Source organism: Bombina bombina, chromosome 2 (genome assembly GCF_027579735.1).
Source record: "Bombina bombina isolate aBomBom1 chromosome 2, aBomBom1.pri, whole genome shotgun sequence".
Classification (NCBI taxonomy): Eukaryota; Metazoa; Chordata; class Amphibia; order Anura; family Bombinatoridae; genus Bombina; species Bombina bombina.
In genome coordinates this window covers 4,361,007-4,385,805 of record NC_069500.1, presented here as the reverse complement: position 1 = coordinate 4,385,805, position 24,799 = coordinate 4,361,007, and the positions used below count along the sequence as shown (strand labels likewise).

Genomic DNA, 24,799 nt, shown 5'->3' with positions numbered 1-24,799 from the left:
TGTAATGCTGTTTAACATTGTATTCTCTATCTGAAACATGTGTTTAGTGTCCCTTTAGTAGAAATATACAGACAGAATGAAGGTACTCACCAAGCAGCCATCCTCCCGAGAGTGTTCCATTTTCAAACATCTGGAATAAGGAGGTCTGGCGCAGGATGTAGGAATCATGTGCACTCCCTGGGAAGCCTGCATACACATGTATGAATTTCAGACTGGTATCGCAGACCATCTGGCAATTCAACGAGTAAAACCCTTTCCTGTTAATATAGAGGATTGTCTCCTCATGTGGGGCCACAATACGCACATGTGTGCAATCAATTGCCCCCATGACATTGGGAATACCCCCCAGTCGATAGAAGCCTTGTTTAAGACGGTTCCATTCCTGGGGGGGTACGGGGGAAATGAATGTATTGTTATGTCTGGTTATCTAGAGCAATCAAAACCTCCCCTAGAATCCTGGAGAAGGTAGACTGCGCTAGGCCAGACACAAGCCCCTCTGTTGACTGGTATGAGCCAGTTGCCAGGAAGTGTACAACACACAACAGCTTCTGCATACCAGTCAGAGCTCGGTTCCTATTCGCTTGAGCGTCAATATCATCTTTCAAGACCTCATATAGGTCAATGAGGCTTGCAGAAGTCAAGCGATATTTTTCCCTGACCTCCACTTCTGTCATCCCAAACAGGGTGACCCTAACCCTGTGTATCCTTGGTGCTCTTCCCCTCTGCTGATGCCTTCGTCTTATAGGTCCTGCTGGCCTATGGCCAGCTGCAGCAACAGGGGCAGCACCAGGAACAGGGACAACAGCAGGAGGAGCAGGGACAGCAGCAGGAGCAGGGACGGCTACAGCACCATGACCAGGGACCTCAGCAGCAGGGATACCATCCAAAACAGGGGCTTGTAGGGGTTCCAGCACCCCTTGTGCCCCACGACGCTGTCTCTCTCTGAATGCTATATATTGCAAGGTAAACATGGTGGCTAATGAGGGTGTGCATTTCCAGGTGTTTTAAGGCTGCAGGTGAGAGGTTGTGCTGTTTGTGATTGGTTTGACACACTTGCAGGGGCAGGAATAATAAATGCTTTTAAGAGGTTAACTATTTGTGATCAAGCTGCTGCTATGTATATTGTTAAGCATGCATTTGTAAGGCCTTCAGAGAGTTACGTTGGTTTCTAAGTCAGTGCAAGGGTTCCTGTGCCTGCAATTTGTGGCGAGATGAGAATGGAGTAGATTTTCTGAAATCTGCGCGCGTAAGTCCTTACGCTGTATATTGGATACCAAACTGCACGTGTTTTGTATGTCAGTCTATGGGCCAAAAAACGACGGGCGAAGGCAGAAATATACGCGCGTAACTTCTAAGTTACGCCGTATATAGGATACCAAACCCACGCAAAATTTTTAGAGTTTTATCGGATCACGGCCCAAGCCTCTAGTCAAGCTGTATGTTCCCACTGTATCCGGTTCCACAGAATCTCTTAGTCCACAGGAAAAACAGGCAAAAGATTCCAAGGATTTTAAAAATATAAGATGGGTACCACCAGGATTCAATGTTCTCTTTCAGAGAATTTTTGGACAGTGCTTTCAGCCCACTTTCAGTTAGAGTAAGACCCTTTGTGGGTGTCCTGTGTCCCAATTTATCCTGAATTGTAACGCCGCCCTGATCTCTAACAGCCATTCACTGATGTGTGTAGATCTGTAAAGCTGTGATTGGATGAATACTAATTAACTTTTTGGAGTAAAGCACCCAATGTTAAGTATAGCTGGTTGTACTTTTTACTTATTGGCCACAAGATTGCGATTGTGAGTTGTGCCATGAAAGTGAACTATTTCTTACATTTAAAAAAAAATCTTTGTTATATTTTTTTTTTTTTTTTTTTGGTTTAAACAACGTTTTATAGTGTTTTGATAGTAAAACAAGCTTTAACTCCTTACTAATATTCGTTGTGCACATCTACGGACAATAAACAATATAGACACAATGTGGTGTAATGAATTTATGACTTGTCTCAGTATGACATCCAGAAGGGTTGGTTTTACAGCATGTTAAACTGTTGCCAGAGAATATTATTTATGATTTATCCTTTTACAGCAAAGCAACATATTTTAGGCACCTCCGGTATTATGACGACAATGTCAAGTACATAGAAAATATATAGTATAAAATAACAGGTCATACACTCTCTTTCTTAAAAGGACAGAGTAAAATGCACTTACAAGCACGTTGTGTGAATCCTGTAAGTCTTCATTCAGTCTACAACATGTGGAATTGTGTATGTATATGTAGGTGTACGTTTTTGTGGCTAGAAGATTTTGCTTTGGCATAAAGTGAAGCTGTGATCTATGTTGCAAAAGGTTTTTTATGTTTCTTTTTTCCCCCTAAGAGATCTATATTTTTATATATTTGTTAGAAAAATATTGTTGATATTCCAGGCTGAAAACCTTTTTTGTAAAGAAATAAGATAGAGGCAACTATGGTCACCTCAAAATAAGAACAGCAAAGGTGTACGTTTGCTCAGCTCCTCCTCTGCACCATTAGATAAGTACATAAATATGATACATATTTTGCAGAATGTCACAAAACAATAAATGTTAATCTATATTAATTGCAAGCAAAAACTGTATTTTCTAGAGCTGTAGATAATGGAAACAGCAATATGGTTGGACATTTGAAGAATTTGTGTTGGAGACAGGTGCTATACATGTGTGTGTCAATATGTGCCTGTCATGTGTGTATACACAGTTGGGTAAATATAAGGACAGTTCTAAGCCACTACAAGCTAATGAGATATTGCACTGGACTTGGTTGTAGTTGGGTGCACTTAGTTAAAGGGACATGAAACCCAAATTTTCTTCTTCCAGGATTTGGACACAGCATGCAATTTTAAATACCTTTCCAATTTACTTCCACGATTCAATTTGCTTTGTTCTCTTAGTATCCCCCGCCGAAAAGTATACCTAGGTAGACTCAGAAGTTGCTGATTGGTGGCTGCACACATTTGCATCTTGCCATTGGCTTTCAGCTAACTCCCAGTAATGAACTGATGCTCCTTCAACAAAGGATACCAAGAGAACCAAGCAGACCAGATAATAGAAATACACTGGAAAGTTTAAAATGGTGTGATCTATCTGAATAATGAAAGAAACATTTTGGGATGCATGTCCCCCTAAGTACATTCTGGTAGGCACCAAACTATTGATATGAACAGAATAAAGAACTGAGCAGACAAACGATATGCAAGGTTTTTTTCTGTCCCACGTAGAAAAAGGCACCGCTTAATCGTTCCCACCACAAAGCTTCAGAAGCATCTTCTGGTAATCTCCAGATGTGTCGCCCGTGATATCTGTGTACAGGGACTTTCCATAAAGCCTCTTGTACTCTGTGCGAATATCCAGCAAATCCACCTCACTGCGCGACACCATGATACGGATCAGCGCCTTGTCTTTTGTGCCAGCGCCCTTCATTGCTTTGTGAAGACGTTCAGCGAAGAATGCTTGAGTGTTTTTAAGGCACTTCACGACTGCCAGCATGCCACTCTCTAGATCCCCTGACATCTCACGACAGATACTTTTCTCAAGGTCACGGTTGCACATCCTCTGGTATTCAGAGAAAACTGCATTAAGATGTGGTCTGCTCCTAGCACACAAGATGGCGTTGAACTTGGACTCATCTGTGCCCAGGCGATTCTCCCCAGCTGCATACAGCTCTTGGACATCACGTTGGACTAATGTCATGTCCACATGGCTGCTCTCGTCTCGGTTCCCCTGAGAGAGTGAAATCAACAGTCTCTGGAAGTGACCGGAAGTGTCACTCTTAATAGCCTGTTCCAGTGTCTTCTTAAATTCTGTTTTGTACACCCTGTTGATTTCTTGGATCTCTGCATTACTGCGTGATGACAGGATCTCTATGATGCAAGCCTCATCTGTGCCGGCACCCTTAATGGCTTCATGGATTTCATAAGCATCATAAACTGAAGGCGCTTTCAACATCGCTAGGACTGCCTTCTCAAAGTTTCCAGAAAGCTCAGACTTCAGGTCTTTTATTAAATCCTTTCCATAGGCCGTTTTAAAGGATAGTGCAATCTGCAGTCTCTGTTTATTTGACCTGCTCCCCAGACATTCTATAATGGCCTGTTCATCTGTTCCAAATCCTTTCATGGCTTTTCTGAGCACTTCAGCATCTCTAAGTGGATCAAAGTTTGGTGCATCTGTTATGGTTCCTCGTTTCGCAACCTTCCCTGGAGTGACAGCTGGCATTCCTGGGGATGGGTACGATGGCATAGAAGGATTTACAGCTGGTCCTGCAGGATAACTTGGAACAGGTTGCTGGCTTGGGTAGGTCATTGGAGGCTGTCCAGGCATGCCCATTGGTGGTTGTCCAGGCACTGGCATGGGTTGCTGACCAGGCATTGGCATTTGCGGATGCCCATGTGATGGCATTGGCTGACCAGGCAGGGGGGCTGAGGGATATCCTTGATTATATCCTGGCATCTGTGGCTGTTGGCCTCCACTAGCTGGTGGGAACATGCCATAGGAAGGAACTTGTGGTTGACCAGGCTGTGGTGCCCCATATCCACCACCTGGAGGTGCCCCATATCCACCACCTGCAGTCTGTGGGTACATTCCTGGGCCTGGATTCATACCTCCAAAACCAGCTGGAGGATACCCTGAGTTTTGCATATAGCTCTGTGGGTTGTACTGCTGACCAAAGGTAGCCGCCATGCTATCGAGTCCAAGAGGAGGAGGGTTCCCTCCAGGTGCCCCCCATGGATTATTAGCTGTGGGGATTGGGGGAAAGCCGCTCATAGGAGGATAACCTGGATAACTCATTGTTTAGATGCAACAGTCAAAATAATGCTTCCTTGGTTCCTTGAGCTGCTCCCTTCTGCTTTTTCAGTTTCTCTCTAGGGCAGGGACTGTGCAGGCTGCAGGAGGAGATCTGCCAGAGGAGGAGTCAGCTTTCTGTCTTGCCTTAATATTTTCTTCCATTTGCTTTTAACCCTGTGCGGGAGAGAACCGCCCCATTCCCTGCCCAGTGCAAAACTGCAAATAGATTCTCATACTGATGACAAACTGTCAATCTTTGTTATATTTTTGTATCTCTTTGTAGAATTTATATCTTTCATTTATTTAAAGGGAGGAGCTAAGTTTGTAAATGGACCGCATATACTTAACTATATATATTCATGGCTTATAATTTGGTCACTGCCTTAATAAAAATAAATGTACATGGGGGAACTTCCGGGTGGCGGCCATGATAGGTCGCATGTTTGCTTACTGCTCCAACTCTTGGAATCAAATCTCTCAAAAGCTAAATTTTACAGCCTGACTGAATGCAGATTTACATCATATATCTTACAGCAGAGCATACACTACAGATTGAAACCATTCTCTTTATCATAGGAGTATGTTTAAGCCTCCTGGATCTCACTAGAGGTTACGGCCTCTCACTAGACCCCCCGGCAGAGCACCTTCTCTGTCTTTACTCGCAGTGTTATCTTGCAAATCACTGCTAAAATTGCACAATTCTTTTTTTTAATATGCCCGCTTTGCATCTCACAGAGAGGATCGATATGGAGGGTGCTATTGAAATCTTGGAGCAGCTGAGCTATTTGCTCATGGATTACCGCGCTGACTTTGAGAAGACACTGCACATGGCGTTCAACCCTGGAGCCATCCATGGATCCTAGCTACCCGGCTGGAACACACTCCTACAGCAGATAAATGTGGTAGTGCTTTGGGGCCCCAGCAATTAACAACTACTCTGGATGTAGATCAAAAAGACGTGGCATCCGATGCCTTGTCTTCTGTGGGGGGGCGATGGGTCAGTCAAGGACGTGGAGCCTAAGAGGGCCATTATAAGTAACGCTACCTTACAGAGAACCGACAAACACAGCATTGTAGCACCCTCCTCCAGCCTCATTCCAGCAGATGTGGCTAAGAACTATGGGCACAAGAGATTTCTTATTCAACATCTATCCCCAACGTCAAACTCAGGGATCAATCGCTATAACGACCTACTACTGTCTTTAGGGAAACCCGGTGACCAACTTGAATCAATTGGGGCTTTCTACACTTCACCAAAAACCGGAGTAGGGTAACAGAGTATTTCACCTCACACCACTGTAATTTGCTCCCGGACTAGTTAAAGATCAGTTCTACTGCCTGAACGAGGACACTAAAATTGTTCATATTTCAGCCTATATATATGTCAGTTTATTTTCTTGTGTATTTCTCCTCTTGTTCTCCCCCCTCCCCTCGAATGCATGTTTACATGTTTGCAACATAAGCTGCTAAACGCATATGTCCCTTATGTAGGTCTTTGAGTACTGCCTGACTTTAATATTTATTTAGTTGTTATTATAACGCTTTGGGCAACACTATTATATATTTCCCTATTTCCCTATTGCGTGTCAATTGGCATATATTTGGACACTGTTTTGATCTTCACAGGGAGGGTTGATCTTCCGCGGCCGGGGAGGTGAGCCCTCTTTTTTCCATTTTTTTTTCTTTTTATCCCAACTCTTTGGGGATTAATGTTATCTACTAGACCACGTTTTCTTGCCCCTTAGTTTCGCATACTATCATTTCTACAAATGTTATTGTGCTGTACTTATCACCTCAGGTTTACCATATAGTATTTATGCCAAGGTGGGACAAACCTTTTATTTAATTGCATAGAAGGGGGACTCTCATTCTAATTTACCCCAGTTGGGACCCTTAATTCATTCGCAGGTAGCTCTGTTTTTGTTCCTAATTAATTTGTTGTTTCTTCTTACCCTGAACCATATTAGTCACTGGGTAGTAATCTTCCCTCACCATCATAACGTGTTTCCTCCATACCCTACAGAACTCAAGCAATCCTAACTTTCCATGTGCCTCATTCCATGCATATTTTTTCCTTCACTTATATAATATTTTCGCTATAAATGTAAAGCGGACTCAAGAGTAAAAGTAGCTCATATAGTTAATTTCTCATTTTCCCTTGATTTGTACACTTATAGTTGCTAACATTGGGCGCTATCATCATCGTAAAATAAAATAAAATATGAGGTTACTATAGTGAGATCCAAGAGTTGTCTCCTCACTTCATCATACCTTTCCTAACCGCGACCTGTTTTCTTATTTTAGGTCCAACAGTGACCTATTAGTTCTGATATGGAAGGTTCTCTTATGACTGGGCTTTGTGTATTTTAGTTTGCCATTTATAACTGGGGTTTTTTGTTCCTATTTCATATGTGGGCAATGCAGAAGGCTTACCATACCATTATAGAACTAAGCTGGCTTGTACATTTCTCCTTTTGTATTGAATGGCAATTTCTTTTGTATGATTAAGCTGTTTGTATGCCTTATTTAAGTACCTCAATAATATATATATATATATGTACGTGTGCTTTACCATAGGGAGATCATTTATATATACATCAATCTCCATATATTTATTTCATATTTTTGTTTAAAATTAAATCCTCATGATTTAGATAGATACTTATTTATACAGAAGACAGATACATATATAGATCTCCCTATGTGGGTATCCCATGGGTAAGTGTATGTTACAGATGAGGCATAATGAATTATATAGTATTTTAATAAAATTTCTTATTATATGTATATCTTAATCTGTCATGATTTCTTAATATATGGTGATATCTGGGAGTATAATTTGGTCACCCCTGTTGATCAGGTAATTAGTATATATCTTCATGTACAATACATAAATATACAAATCCAATATATATATATACACCATACTGGTTATTGCATATACTTAATTCCATATTTAACTTATCTATACATTCAAACATGTGGTTATTGTATACACTGGTTATCAGTTAATTATTTGTACAGCATTGGAACACAATTTTATGTAACCATTTTTTTATACAATTCTAACCTTTTTAACTTCTATATTTTTACATTTCCTTCCCAAACAAATGTTTTTTTTTATGTGAACAATCTGATTTTGGTCACTTAGACCAGCAGGCATCTCAATAACAAATGAGTGAGGGCCCATTTGTTTGTAATTATATTCCCAAAGCATAAACAAAATCTTAGACAATGGGACTCCACTCTTTTGAGTAGGGACAACAGTCTTCTCTGTTCTGTTGATAAAACCCCCCAGGTGACTTCCTATTGAAAGGTAACTTTTGGGCACATGCTCCATCCTTCCAATTTGTGTCCTAAGATAAAATTTTGAAAACCAGATGGTGAAGCTTGATTCAATTTAGAGATTGGATGCATCAAAAGTTTTAACAATGGTGGGGGCTGAATAGGAAGTCTTTTGAAAACAGGTTTCACACCTTGAACAAACTTTTATAGGACAGTTTGCAATTTTAAAATATAGTGTTTCTGTTATAAGAAATGAAATATTTTCCCCTGTGCCTATGATTATAAGAAATGCAATATTTTTCCTGTTTCTATGACTTACTATCCCACATTAGAGATGTACAAGATACATGGGCAACAATTTATGGTGAGATCTCAGATAGCAGCTACTATTCAGCAGCACACAAATGCTACACTAAGATAGACTATGTATTCACAAGTCAAGTTCTCAGCTAGCGTACATACATGTGTGTGGTCTGACCATTCCATCACCCAATTGCAACACTTTACTCAGCTAGCGTACATACATGTGTGTGGTCTGACCATTCCATCACCCAATTGCAACACTTTACTCAGCTAGCGTACATACATGTGTGTGGTCTGACCATTCCATCACCCAATTGCAACACTTTACTCAGCTAGCGTACATACATGTGTGTGGTCTGACCATTCCATCACCCAATTGCAACACTTTACTCAGCTAGCGTACATACATGTGTGTGGTCTGACCATTCCATCACCCAATTGCAACACTTTACTCAGCTAGCGTACATACATGTGTGTGGTCTGACCATTCCATCACCCAATTGCAACACTTTACTCAGCTAGCGTACATACATGTGTGTGGTCTGACCATTCCATCACCCAATTGCAACACTTTACTCAGCTAGCGTACATACATGTGTGTGGTCTGACCATTCCATCACCCAATTGCAACACTTTACTCAGCTAGCGTACATACATGTGTGTGGTCTGACCATTCCATCACCCAATTGCAACACTTTACTCAGCTAGCGTACATACATGTGTGTGGTCTGACCATTCCATCACCCAATTGCAACACTTTACTCAGCTAGCGTACATACATGTGTGTGGTCTGACCATTCCATCACCCAATTGCAACACTTTACTCAGCTAGCGTACATACATGTGTGTGGTCTGACCATTCCATCACCCAATTCCAAATCAGGGAGCCAAGGAAAGTAAAAACCTGGACCTATGAAAAATCCTACAACTAAAGATAGTTTAACATGGGCATTGCACTAAACCCACTTTCTATCTGGGCTGCCCATAAATTGGTTGTCAGGGGATAACTAAGTAAAGAAAAAGTTCTAAAGCTCTTTATAAAAAGAAAATGAACACACACATAACACGACTGCAATCTGAAACTGACATTACAGCAGAAACGGCAAACCCTGCTTTCATTATTAAACCACCATTTCATTAAGACAACTCATAGACTTTAACCAAACTACTTTATATTTGCAAATAAACAAGATAAATATTTGGCTAAAAAATCAGAGACAACTTTCAGGTGCTGTCTATTCCATTTGTATGCACATTTAACTTCCTACATGCAAGAAATAGTGGATATATTTGCCAAATTCTATAGTTATCTGTATAATGCAAAAAAAGTTCAGCACAATAATCATACTCAAAGCTTACTCCAGTCCTTTCTAGACAAGGCCCATTTTACCCACCTGACAAGGGATGACCGGGAAACATTAAATGCCAATATTACACAGGCAGAAGTAATTTCAGCCATTAAAGACCTCAAACCAGGGAAAGCCCCAGGCCCCGATGGCTTCCCAGGAGAATATAACAGATATTTCAGATCAACCCTGGTCCCTCACTTACTTAAATTTGCTAAACATATCATGGAAGAATAGGACATCCCTACAGATCTACTTAAGGCCAAAATTGTTGTAATACCAAAACCTGGGAAAAACCCTAAACTCTGCTCTAGTTACAGAACCATCTCCCTCATCAACCAGAATATTAAGCTAGTAACAAATGGCTAGATTACGAGTTTTTGTCGGTAAGGCTGTGCGGTGCTAACGAGCCTTTTTCTCTTACCGCTCACTTAAGACAACGCTGGTATTACGAGATTTCTACAAGCCGGCGTTTGCCTCAGAAAAGTGAGCGTTGAGCAAAATGTAGCTCCACATCTCACCTCAATACCAGCGTTGCTTACAGTAGCGGTAAGCTGGCTGAATGTGCTCGTGCACGATTTCCCCATAGAAAACAATGGGGCTGAGCTGGCTGAAAAAAAACACCTTCAAAAAAGCAGCGTTCAGCTTCTAACGCAGCCCCATTGTTTCCTATGGGGAAAGAAAAGTTATGTCTACACCTAACACCCTAACATGAACCCCGAGTCTAAACACCCCTAATCTTACACTTATTAAACCCTAATCTGCCAACCCCAACATCGTCGCCACCTGCATTTTATTATTAACCCCTAATCTGCTGCTCCGGACACCACCGCCACCTACATTATACTTATGAACTCCTAATCTGCTGCCCCCAATATCGCCAAACCCTACATTATATTTATTAACCCCTAATCTGCCCCCAAACGTCGCCGCAACTATATTAAATTTATTAACCCCTAATATGCCGCCGCCGCCAACGTCACCGCCACTATAATAAATTTATTAACCCCTAAACCTAAGTCTAACCATAACACCCCCCTAACTTAAATATAATTTAAATAAAGCTAAATAAATTTACTACAATTAAATAAATTATTCCTATTTAAAACTAAATACTTACCTATAAAATAAACTAATAGTTACATTGTAGCTAGCTTAGGATTTATATTTATTTTACTGGCAACTTTGTATTTATTTTAACTAGGTACAATAGTTAGTAAATAGTTATTAACTATTTAATAACTACCTAGTTAAAATAAGTACAAATTTACCTGTAAAATAAATCCTAACCTAAATTACAATTACCTAAAAAACTGAAAGATATTCATCAGCGCAAACCAACAAACACTTCAAGCTGTTCCAGATTAACAACTCTCCCTAATGGTTGTTAAAGGGTTAAAAATGTACAAAAAAGGTTATCAGGAGCAGCGCTACCAGAGCTAGAAGTATTAATCAATAAGAAAAAGGGGAGAACAAATTTCACTAATAAATATTGTTTAATAAACACATGAAAAGACAATTGATGTGGCACTGATTGTAATCAGTTAATATATAGCTTTATAAGTAACATGAAATATAAAGTGAAAGGTCTCACAGACCCTTGTACTTCGCGGGCAACAGTTTGATAGTATCCACTGGTATCACTGGCTTTCGTGTCACACATGACTTGTGTAGCCAATAGGAGTGCTTCAGGCTGGGTTAAATCAACTTGGCCTCTTCGGGGTATCAGCAATTAAAGTGATCAAAGTGAACTCTGCACAGAGTAATGGCTCGTTATAGGTCTGAGCCCTTTTACAAACACTTGCAATCAATCACTACGTTTCGCCTGGCGTGCAGGCTATTTCAAGATGTTTGCTAAGTGTTCGTGAGCCCTTATATACCCCTCCTCTGGTCTCCAATTGGTTTGTTCCGTCAAGTTAATTCGTAAAGGTGGATTGCGCTCTATGTTACTATATGTGCAGAACTAACAAATTCCTTTTCTTTGCTGGGCATGTTTTAGATGGCTCCCATTAAGCCATATATTTGGCTGTATTAACCCAAAAAATTCAGTACAAGATTACATTCCCCACACGGTGTGCTTCTATTAAAATACTTAAGATAAATAAGCATAAATTCAGTGCATAAAATATAAACTTAAAGTGTTACAATTCTATTTGCCATAAAATCATATTTACTGCTAACATATTTCTATTCCTTGCTGGGCATATTCTCTTTTAATGTATGATGTGTTAATTATAATATAGCTCCATATATCAGAGAAACCTATCCTTTCTCATATTAAAAATATATCTAAAATGTATCCGAAAATATATAAATTCATGAATTCAGAACATAAAATTGATATTAAATACAGAACTTGATAGATAGGCACTCCTATACTACATTCATAGAACTATTTGATTTATTATCTTTAATCTAGAATAAATGGGGTTAAATCGAATTCAGAGTTAAGCCCACAACGAGTGGGAGACCTGGATAACAATTACTAACTTGACCAGATCTGTATTGAAGGAAGGTGGTGTGCTCTGTGTAACGCAAGATATTTACCTAACAGGAGCAAGATCCGTTTTGTGCTGAGACAGTGACTGTAGTTCCCTTACACACGGTGAGAATATGGACACTGTACTGTGACAAAGTATTTCATCTAAGCAGTAAAGAGGACTTGTCCTATGCTAATACAGTGACCTTGTGCATCTTTTTATTATTAACCTATTGCTATAGAGTGATATTAACATCAATTCTGGTCTAAGATTCTAGCTGTGGTGGCAACTGATCCGGAAGTGGGAGGAGACAGAGCTGGAGCGCGAAAGTAGCGTCTAGGGTAACCGCTACCTCTGCAGCTCCACCACCCGCTTAACTTGATCTCCTTGGGGCTAGTATCAAGGCCCCGGAGCACGCCGACGACTACAGAAGGAGCCGTCAGCCAAGTCCGGATCTGCAGCCAGAGCGTACCAGGCTCAGTCGCTGGAGCCACAGCCTGTTCTCATGAGACGAAAGAGCAAGGGAGACACTGGGTAAAGCTACAGAGTCTTGAAGGGCAGCACCTAAACGTTCGGCACCGGGTGTTGGACAACAGCAGCCGTGGAATCGGGCTGAAAGAAAGCCAAAGAGGAGAGCTGGTGGTGAAAGAGAAAAAATCTCCCAGGACCCCCGGAGCGACCACGGGAGAGGAGTGGGTAATACCGCTACTATTCCGCGTTACACACGGGGATAGGAGGACCAGTCCAAGGATTGACACTCTGCAGGTACCCAGCAAAACTGAGATTGGCTGACGCAGTGGCCAAAAAAAAAAAAAAAGGAAAAAGGGAGAAAAGAAACTAAGAAGAATCTGCTGCCACTACACCCTCTGCCTGGTTCAGAGGAGGTAAAAGTTCGCAAGAGAGCCAAAAAAAAAAAAAGTGTGGGGGCCGCTCAGACTCAAGCAAGCCCGCAGATAAGTATTAACATATTGTGCTAAGGCTGGTTGAAGTAGATAAAGACTCTTATATGACAAGCAGTGAATTTGCAGTCTTGGCATACAATTAAAGGCAAGCGCCCCAGCAGTTGTAAAAGGAGAATTGCTGACCTATGCAACAGTATTAATTTATGTTAATGCTTGGTACAAAGTAATCATAATGCTGGTGGTTATTTTATGAAGTTGGCAGTACAGCCCAGGTCTAAGCAAATACTACATAGCTCCTAAGGAACATTTACTTGAGGGTTTTTCAGCAAAAGCTTGTTACGGTGGGGGCTAACGGCAAGTGCATCATCTCAGAGGTTTTTTTTTTCTTCTCTAAGATTATCTTCGTGTCAAGTGCATATAAATATTGTTATTAAAGAAAAAGGGAAGGGAAAGAGGACAGAGAAAAAAGGAGAGGATAAAAAAAAAAAAAGAAGAGACTTAAGCAAGGGTATGCTGGGACTCCAGATTGATTGTAAGACTATGATGTCCAGTTAAGTTGCTTTTTGAGAGTAATCAAGGATTGGTAAATTCGCAGAAGGCAGCACGGTGCATAAAGATCGTTCATTAAGCAGAAAAAGCTGCGGGACTTTTGTAGCAATCACTGTGTTCATAAATGTATAAATATATTTTGATGTCCCTTGTCTCTTAGTTAGCCTGATAATATTGGTTAGAGGTTAGACACTTGTTGATAGATAAAAAATGTCCCCTGTCTCTTAGCTAACCTGAAACTATTGGTTAGAGATTAGACACTTGCTGGTAGATAATCTGTAAACCCAAAAAATAATGTGTCATGAGGCTGGGTAAAATATAAAGAAGTACAGAGGTAAAAGTGTACAACAATAGGTCCCTTATACCAATTCTGAATCTTTGTTTTATATGTATATATATATTGGTAAAAAGGTTTTTCTTGTTTTTTTTTTTTTTTAAATGCAACAAAATAGGATGTAATATTGGAGTTACACAATCTTATCAATTAAGGATCAGGGTTGTCTTGCTAAGCTGTTAGGGGGAGCAGCATAGGGCTATGCAATTGTGTTGATGCTTTGCAGATAAAGATACTTCCTTCAGGAAAGAGGTTTAAAAAAGAAAAGGGGAAGAAAGAAGAAAAAGAAAAAAGACCTGAATGGGCATAGAGATTTGTATATCTTGGGTAATAGGTGACTGTAAGTAAGGCAGAAGGGTGCAAAGGACAACCTGTGAGATAGGGGAGATACTATCTTTATTTAGGACTCGACTTATTCTGACGGTAAATCTGGCCATGTAATTAAGTAAGTAATAGCGACCGTCAGGTGATTACTCTACAACTATCTGTCATACAACATATTGAAATTTAATTAGGGAAGCAGCAGTGACGGTCTAGCTCTCAGAAGAATAGAGAGGCAGCGGTTCACATTTCATTAGGTAATATTACAATTTTCACTGGCCACGTTTTTTTTTTTTTCTTCTTCTTTTTCCTCTCTCCCTCACTTTGAATAATATTTTTTGTCACTAACGCATTACTCCCCCCTATCTTTCAAGGGAATAGCCACACTAATTGAGACTATGTAAACACAACTAGTTTTTTCACGTAGTAAACTATATTTGGGGCGCTTCTTTCTACACCGATTTCACTGCCCCGCACATTTAAATAACACATTTTTTAACTCATTCACTTTTCACTCATATTTTTTCCACACGTGGATCGCTGCCACTTTTTTACCGCATCGTTAGATGGATAGATTTGTGACCGGTTCAAAAAAAATTAACGACATAATGCCCCCTAAGCCAAATAAGGAGCGGAAACCTAGAAATAGTATAGGTTTGACAGATATAGACCAAACTGAGAAAATACCTACCATGAGCCAGTATATTGACACGGAAAGTTTGGTCAAACAAATTTCCGATATATTCCTGCCCCACTTTGACAACTTGAAGAGGGAAATTATGGTTATGTCCAATGAAATAAAGCAATTTTCACATAGGTTGACTGAGATGGAATCTAGAATTTCAGACATAGATGATCAGCAATTTAGTCAACAGTCCTCCATAGACTCTCAAGCTAAACTTATACATACACTTCAATCTCGAGTTGAGGACCTGGAAGACAGGGCCAGGAGAAACAATCTAAGATTCATAGGGTTTAATGATGTAGAAGGAGCCGTATATATAATGGATCTAATATCACTTCAGTTACCTAAAGCTTTAGGATTTCCAATAGAATCACTCCCGATTAAAATCGAGAGAGTACATAGACTGGGCCCTGCAAGGTCAAAGGATGGCACTCTGAATGTTCACAGACCGATAATAGCAAAATTTCTTGATTTTCAAGATAAATCAAAAATTTTAATGCTATATTGGAAACAATACCCTTTTGAATTCAATAACAAAAAAATCCTGATCTTCCAGGACTTTTCTGCAGAAACAACCACCAAAAGGAGAGAAATCTCCCCGTTATGCTCCCAATTGATTGATCTAGGCATTAAAACCAATTTGATTTATCCTGCTTGTTACGGTACCAACAGTGTACCAAGGTTTAATACCAGATGAACAACGTCCTGCATAGGAAATCAGCAATTCACAAACCAGCCAGTTTTCAGGTTTAAACAGAATGACATTTATTAAAGGCTAGATGCCTAGTATTTATACAGGTTTGACCCCAGATGGGGGGGTTGAAAGACTCTTGTACATTTAGATAAAAAGGGGAAGACGCCCTTTTATGAAACAGTAGAATTACATTACTTAAATACTTTACTTAGGCAGATAACAACTTAAACACATTTGGCTTGTCTTATCACCTAGCGTCTGCTCTCTGAGGGTGATTAAACAATGGCCTGTTTATTACTTAAATGTAATTATAGCACACAATAGCTGAGGCCAGAAAACCTGTCTTTAGAAATTAGATTCTTAGCTAAACACAATTAACTCCTTCAGTCCTGACAGAAGGGTCTGTCACATATCTCCCCCCTTGTGGAACACTCCGGCAGACCCGGCTTGACCCTTTGGCGGGTCAACCTGGGGATGACCGGACTAGGAGGTGGTAGGCATGTCAGTTTGCCAGGACAATCCATCTGTATTCCCGTTATGAGAGAGAATTCCTGTCCATACAAACAAGGGTTCAACTTCCTCAGTGCCCAGACTAGGGCTAAACAGTCCTTCAAAATCCCATCAGCTTCTTTACGAGTTCTCTGTACCTGCTCTTTATAGGTATCCACAATCCCTTCATACTGACATAGGGTGCCCTTGAGTTGCTGCACCTCACTATGAGCCAGCGTCAGCTTCTCCTCAAGTGTCGCTAAGTTTGTCTTTAATGTTTCATGTCCCACTCTCAAGCTGGTGTTTTCTGCAGTCTGTCGGTGCAGCTTGTCTAGCAGAGATTCACTTTCTAAACGTGCTTTTTCCTCTGCGCTCCTCTTCTCCTTCATCAGCGCATTGTAACAGGACTTCCACGTATCAATAGCGGATAGAGATTTACTGAGCTCAGCGTCCTGGGGCTTAGCAGCAGGGGGGTCAGTCTCTGCTGCACGGATCTGAGCACGGGTAGTCACAGGGTTAACATCAGCGGGACCCATGGGAGCATAGGCAGACACAAGGGGAGCCAAGTCATTTCCAAGAAGAACATCAGCAGGTAAGTCCTTCTTGACCCCCACATTCACAGGTCTAGCGCCCACTCCCCAATCCAAATGTACCCTGGCAACAGGTAGGCTGAACACATTGCCCCCTGCTACCCTCACAGCCACAGTGTCTCCAGTGTACTGTTTCTCAGACACCAAGTTCTTTTGAAGCAAGGTCATGGTAGCACCAGTATCCCGTAGACCACTGACCTTCTTCCCATTCACTTTAACCAGTTGCCGGTTATTCCGGTGGGCAGCTTGCACAAGGTCTGCCTCATGTAGGATGCTCCAGCATTCTTGCGCCTCTACGTAGCGGGCCGCAGGCTGAGAGTTACGTGGGATTCCGCCGGCGGGTCTTCTCCAGGACTGTGCTTGGTTCGCTGCGTTTAGGGGACACTCTGGTCTTTTGTGCCCTAGTTGCTTACATCCAAAGCACCGAATAGGTTGTGAGTAGCCCCGCAAATTGAACCGGGCTCTCTGAGGGTAGTTCGTGGCCGGAGGCCGTGTGGTATAGCGGTGCGCCGGGGGTTGGTAACTGGCAGCTGCTGGGGTGACTGGGGGTCTGTACTCCACTCTAGCAGGGGGCTTAGTGGTAGCAGTGTCCAGTTTGCGGACATCCATATACTCATCTGCCAGGCGAGCAGCTTCATGCAGGGTGGAGGGTTTACGGTCCCGAACCCACTCTCGAACTCCTGCTGATAACTTGTCAAAGCAATGTTCCAACAGGAATAGCTGCAGCACCTCTTCCCCAGATACGGCTTGGCACCCCGCTATCCAGTGAGCTGCTGTGCGGTGCACCTTACATGCCCACTCAACGTAGGAATCACCAGCTAATTTAACAGTGTCTCTGAACCGCCTCCGGTATGCCTCCGGTGTAACCGCATACCTGGAGAGCAGAGCCTCTTTCACAGTATTATAATCCCCAACCTCCTCATCTGGAATGGCCCGAAAAGCCTCACTGGCCCGGCCGGATAATTTTCCGGATAATATCGTGACCCAGTCCTCTGCGGGTACCTTGTGTAGTGCACATTGCCTCTCAAAATCCGCAAGGAACCCATCAATCTCTCCTTCTGTTTCCAGGAAGTTTTTAAAAGCTGCAAAATTTACTTTTCTCTTTTCCACTTGGGCTGCTGCAGCGCTGCTTTGGCGAAGTAGGTTGGCCTCCACAGCTGCTATGACCCGGTCGATAATTTCCGCAGATGGGTTGGGGCCATAATATGCCAGTCTTATTTTAACCGCCCGATCAAAGCTTGCTTCTTCAGGGGTTCTGTCTGATATGCTGGGCCCATTGGTTCCTTCTGTCCCTGGTACTCTTTCCATCTTAGTCAGTATTGTAATAATCCCCCTCTTCCTGAGGTTACTGGCTTGTGTAGTTGCTCTTCTGGGCGATAAGGTTCATTCCGTCGCTTGCCACCAATGTTACGGTACCAACAGTGTACCAAGGTTTAATACCAGATGAACAACGTCCTGCATAGGAAATCAGCAATTCACAAACCAGCCAGTTTTCAGGTTTAAACAGAATGACATTTATTAAAGGCTAGATGCCTAGTATTTATACAGGTTTGACCCCAGATGGGGGGGTTGAAAGACTCTTGTACATTTAGATAAAAAGGGGAAGACGCCCTTTTATGAAACAGTAGAATTACATTACTTAAATACTTTACTTAGGCAGATAACAACTTAAACACATTTGGCTTGTCTTATCACCTAGCGTCTGCTCTCTGAGGGTGATTAAACAATGGCCTGTTTATTACTTAAATGTAATTATAGCACACAATAGCTGAGGCCAGAAAACCTGTCTTTAGAAATTAGATTCTTAGCTAAACACAATTAACTCCTTCAGTCCTGACAGAAGGGTCTGTCACACTGCTAAATTGAGAATTGTATTTAATAATGAGACATTATTCATTGTCAATCCAGAAGAGGCCAAACAATTCATCAAAAAGGTCACTTCACAAAGGGAAAAAATATAATGGCTCTTTCTTTACTATTGTTAGATTGTGCTTCTTTAAGTGCCATACAAGGTGACTTTCTCATGACATATAAGATTGAGATACTAGGCTGTAAGGAGAGGTCTATATCGTATAGGCTATCTCCTGTCTGTGTTTCTGTGAGTTTTTTGTATGATCTGTTTTTTTGTTTGTTTTTTTTTTGTTCTTCTCTCTCTTTTTGTTTTGTTTTTTTTCTATGCCCCCACTCTCTCGCTCCTCCCTTCCTTGTTCCTCCAATCTACTGTATGGTGGACAGGAGCGTGTTACCCTGGAGTGGTATAGGGCCATGGTAGGATTAGAGGGAATTCGATGGTTCAAGCGCTAAATATAAGTTCTTGGAATGTGGGAGGCATCTCATCCCCAGCTAAAAGAAAGAAAATTATACATCATTTAAAAAGTTTTCTTCCCGATATAGCTTTAATCCAAGAGACCCATCTCAATGAGGATGAAGCGGGGAAATTAAAGATGGGGTGGATTGGAGAGGTTATAGCTGCTCCAGCAATTGGTAGGAAAAGGGGAGTGGCCTGCCTTTTTAATAAAAACTTAGACTATAAAATTGTATCCAAGTTTGTAGATAAAGAGGGGAGGTACTTAATATTGAGAGTGAACGTTCAGGGTCTTAATACAACAGTCTGTTCAGTATATGCGCCAAACTAATATTGTCCGATTTTTTGGGAAAACCTGTATGCTAAGCTTATAGAATATATAGATACCCAGATTATATTAGGAGGCGATTTTAATAGAGTTTTTAACCCACTACTAGATAGGCTAAAGTACTCAAAATGTGCTAGGTATTCTAGGGAGGCAAAGAGTCTTGACAGTTTTATAAAGAGTCTAAAATTGAGGGATATATGGAGGACTCAGCATCCAGATGAGAGAACTTTCACTTGTGAATCTAAGACGTATAAAAGCTTTTCCAGGATAGATATGATTCTTGTAAGTGAATCACTACTGGGTGCTGAGATCTCATCAGAAATCGCTAATATTAAAGTCTCTGATCATGCTGTTACTTCTATCTCAATAGGTCAATTGAGTTCCTCCCCAGAGAATAAGGCGAGTTTTTTCTTCCCCTCTTTTCTTTTAGCTAATTTTAAATTCAGGAACTGGTTACTTTCTAAATGGAAAGAATTCACATTCCATAACAGTAGTTATTTATCAAAGATTGAAATCTTTTGGGAAACAGCCAAGGCGTTTCTAAGAGGACAAATTAAGGCATATATGTGTGCAAGGAAAAAGAATCTAAGGCTAAGAGAGGACCAGCTCTCAAATCAGTTAAAAAATAGATACACAAAATATCTAGAGAATTCATCAAGGGTAAATTGGCAAAAATATCAAGAGGCAAAGACAGAGCGAGAAGTCTTTCTAAATCAGCAGATCTTCCAGAGAGACATTAATAGCAGAGTTAAATTTAGTAGATTCACGCCAGAGACGGCTAAATTCTTAGCCAAAATAGTTAAAAGTAAAAGGAAAAATAATTATATTGGCGCTATTGAGTTGAATGGTAAAAGGTACACTACACCAAAAGACATTATAGCTAAATTTCATTCCTTCTATGAGACACTTTATACTAGGGGCGAATTAGACGTAGGAAAAATGTCTACATTTTGGGATAAAATTGAGACACCAAAAATCAGTTCGGAACAATTAGAGAACTTAAATAAGGAAATAACAGTACAAGAAATAATACAAGTTATAAAATCCACAGCTTGTGGTAAGGCGCCGGGCCCAGACTTGATTCCTATGGAATTTTATAAAATTCTACAAGAAGAGGTTAGCCACGTATTAGTATGTTTTTATAACACCTACTTCTTCAAGAATATGCCACCCTCAAATTACTTTACTGAGGCCAACATCACTATGATTCATAAGAAAGATAAGGACAGAGAAGTCATAGATTCCTATCGACCTATTTCCCTGCTTAACGCAGATTATAAGATAATAGCCAGTGTCTTAGCAGACAGGCTAAAAAGAGTTCTTGGAGATTTAATTCATCCGGATCAGAGTGGGTTTATGCCAAAGAGAACGATACAGAAAAATATTAGGACTGCAATGTTTCTTATCGAAATGATGCTTCATAAGCAGAAAGATAAGAGGTTCAAACAGGCAGACTTTGCTCTATTGACGGTCGATGCCGCTAAGGCATTCGACTCCATTTCGTGGAACCATCTTTTTAATACTCTGGGGAAGTTTGGGATAGTGGGCAACCTTGCCAATTATGTAAAATCAATATATCGAAATCCAGTTTCTTATATTAAGATGAATGGGCTAAGATCACCTAGCCTCAATCTACAGAAAGGAACTAGACAGGGTTGCCCACTATCCCCACTTCTGTTTAACCTATCCCTAGAATCATTAGCAATATTATGTAGAGAAAAGTTAGAGGGAACCATGCTAGGTAGTATAAAGATCATTATGTCAATGTATGCAGATGATATTTTATTCTATATAAGTAACACAAAGAAAAATATACCCTGTTTATTAGAGATCATTAAGGATTTCAGTAGTTTTTCGGGTTATAAAATAAACGTAGATAAATATGAAATTCTATGGGTCATCAAGAGAAAAAATAGTTTAGTACAAAACCCATTCAAACAGGTATCCTCTAAAATATGGTATCTGGGTATAATTATTTCCAAAAATCCAGCAGACTAGTACAAATTGAACTATGACTCTCTTTGGCAGAAATGTTCTGAGATGCTTAAAAAATGGACTAAACTACCCCTATCTCTGTCCGCTAAAGTGACAATTGTTAAAATGATGTTGTTCCCAAAAATTCTTTTCTTGATGCAAAATATTCCTGCCTTCATCCCAGCAAAAGACCTGCGGCGGTTTAATACACAATGTCTTCAATTTTTATGGAAGAAGGGAAAACCACGAATAGCTTTGAAAAATTTGTCTCATAAGAGATTAGATGGAGGATTAGCTTTCCCAAATTTGAAATTTTATAACTGGGTGGGTCTAGCAAAAAACGCTTTAGACTGGTTAGCGGGTAACGAATATCTCACCAATTATAGAAATGAGGAGAGAGCAATCTTTCCATTATCCCTAACGGCGCTACTTCATTTCCCGATGATAAAACAAATTGACAGAACAAGCTTTCAGTTCACAATACACAATGTTACAATGGCATGGAAGAAAATCTGTCAGACATTAGCTTCAGACTCTAGAATGTCTAAATATCTGCCGATTCAGGGCAACCCTCATTTCATTAGTGGGATGGAAACGCAAGCCTTTAAGGAATGGAATGAGGAAGGATTAAACAGAGTTTATCAGTTAATAGACCAAGAATCTAAAACTGTCAAGACTTTTAATTCCCTAGCAATGGAATTCAATCTTAAAAGAGCGCATTTTTTTGCATATCTGCAAGTGTGTCACTTTATTGACTTTAATAAATTGCTGGATCCAAGGGCTTCTATATCAGAATCGATTGAATCGTGTATTAAGCTATATCTAGCAGGGAAATATCGCCTTTTTATACCAAAAATTAAACTCTATAGTGGCTCAGGGGAAAATAGATGGTTTGTATACTAAATGGAATAATGATCTGGGAAATTTAACCTATGAAAGGTTTAAAGGAAGTTTTTCTCTTATACTGGAGTATACACGAGTGATATCATTTAGAGAATCACATATAAAATTACTAAACAGAGCTTATCTGACCCCTTGGTGGATCTCTAGATGGAAAAGGCAAGAAACCGGCAGGTGTTTAAGATGTGATGCTGAGAAGGCAGATCTATTACATGTCTTCTATAAATGTCCCAAGATAAAACAATATTGGTGTAAAGTTGAATTTTGGATCAATAGGTTTTTAACACCCAGCATCAAGTTCAAGATAAATGACATCTTTTTCCTGGTGTCTGATAAAGATAGGACTAACAAACATCTAATAAATACTGCTATTTTAGTTGCTAGACAGTTGATTTTAAGTAACTGGAAAGGGAAAAACGCGCCAAGCTTCACCACTTTCACAGGAAATATGGTTATGCAACTAATAGTAGACAGTAAAGATCCCACAATACTAAAGGATAATCAAATTAGATTATTTCTGGCAAAATTGGAGATGATGATAGCGTATTTGTCTGAAGACATTAAAAAACAGGTCCTACTTCACCTGCAGGATTCAACATTATTCCAGCAGTTACTCCTAACAGTTAGGTATAGGTACTTGGGCAGCATGATTAATAGAAGAAATTTTGAATAATGAATGAGGGGGGATGGGGCGGGAGGAGAGGGAGAGTGGTATAGAATCTGCTTTTTTTTTATTTATTTATTTATTTTTATTTTTTTCTTCTTTCTTTTTTCTTTTCTTCTTTTCCTGTTTGTCGTCTTGTATTGTAAGAATTGTATAAAATACCTCCATTGAGTGCATGTTGGATCTGTATATCAACAAAGGAGATGTTTCACGTATTACTGTATTGTTTATTATGTGAAGAGATTTGTTTTTTATCTTTTGATATCAAGCCCTGCGTGGCGTGTTCTTTTGTATTTTTTGCACTCAATGTTGGTTAATAAAAATACATTTAAAAAAAAACAAAAAAACAATTCTGTGACATTTTTATGAATTTTAGGATCAGATAATCACCTATTAATTATATTAAACTTATATTTGTAATTTCTGTGAGACCGGTCACTTTATATTTCATGTTACTTATAAAGCTATATATATATAGTGCCACATCAATTATCTTTTCATGTGTTTATTAAACAATATTTATTAGTGAAATTTGTTCTCCCCTTTTTCTTATTGATTAATACTTCTAGCTCTGGTAGCCCTGTTCCTGATAACCTTTTTTTGTACTAAATTACAATTACACCTAACACTACACTATCATTAAATTAATTACATAAATTACCTACAATTAACTACAATTAAATTAAATAAACTAAAGTACAAAAAAAAAACCCACTAAATTACAGAAAATAAAAAATAATTACATTTTTTTTTAATCTGATCCTCCTAATAAAATAAAAAAGCCCCCCAAAATAATAAAATTCCCTACCCTATACTAAATTACAAATAGCCCTTAAAAGGGCCTTTTGCGTGGCATTGCCCCATAATAATCAGCTCTTTTACATGTAAAAAAAATACAATACCCCCCCAACATTAAAACCCACCACCCACACACCCAACCCTACTCTAAAACCCACCCAATCCCCCCTTAATAAAACCTAGCACTACCTCCTTGAAGATCACCCTACCTTGAGACGTCTTCACCCAGCCGGGCACAAGTGGACGTCCAGAGGGGCAGAAGTCTTCATCCGATCCGGCCACAAGAGGACCTCCAGACGGGCAGGAGGCTTCATCCAGGCGGCATCTTCTATCTTCTTCCATCCGGAGCGGGTCCATCTTGAAGACATCCGACGCGGAGCATCCTCTTCCATCCGACGGCGACTGAAGAATGAAGGTTCCTTTAAGTGACGTCATCCAAGATGGCGTCCCTTCAATTCCGATTGGCTGATAGAATCCTATCAGCCAATCGGAATTAAGGTAGGAAAAATCCTATTGGCTGATGCAATCAGCCAATAGGATTGAGCTCGCATTCTATTGGCTGATTGGAACAGCCAATAGAATGCGAGATCAATCCTATTGGCTGAATGCGAGATCAATCCTATTGGACATCATTAAGGCTATTACGCTTTTTAACACATTATTATGTAAACCCATTCGCAATTACCTTGCGATTACATTAGTATCTAGGCTACAGGTTAGGTGTGCATTTAAACAGACTGAAAACAAACTCAAAAACATTCAGATTGACCAGATAGATATCAGAAATAGTGATGTCGCGAACCTAAAAATTTCGGTTTGCGAACGGCGGACTCGAACTTCCGCTACTGTTTGCGAACCGGCGAACCGGGCGAACCGCCATTGACTTCAATAGGCAGGCAAACTTCAAAACCCACAGGGACCCTTTCTGGCCACAATAGTGATGGAAAAGTTGTTTCAAGGGGACTAACACCTGGACTGTGGCATGCCGGAGGGGGATCCATGGCAAAACTCCCACGGAAAATTACATAGTTG

The 24,799-nt window shown here is 40.2% G+C and overlaps 1 protein-coding gene across 1 annotated transcript; it reads right to left on the bottom strand.

The window, feature by feature from the left end:
• Window positions 1-2,595: 2,595 nt before the first annotated feature.
• LOC128648354 (annexin A11-like) lies at window positions 2,596-5,026 on the bottom strand. Its single transcript, XM_053700954.1, has one exon. The coding sequence runs from the start codon at window positions 4,821-4,823 to the stop codon at window positions 3,270-3,272; it is 1,554 nt and encodes a 517-aa protein (XP_053556929.1). The 5' UTR covers window positions 4,824-5,026; the 3' UTR covers window positions 2,596-3,269.
• Window positions 5,027-24,799: the final 19,773 nt, after the last annotated feature.

What these genes read in the sequence shown, in the direction of transcription:
- LOC128648354 (XM_053700954.1), bottom strand. Translation starts at nt 4,823, where the DNA reads ATGAGTTATCCAGGTTATCCTCCTATGAGCGGCTTTCCCCCAATCCCC.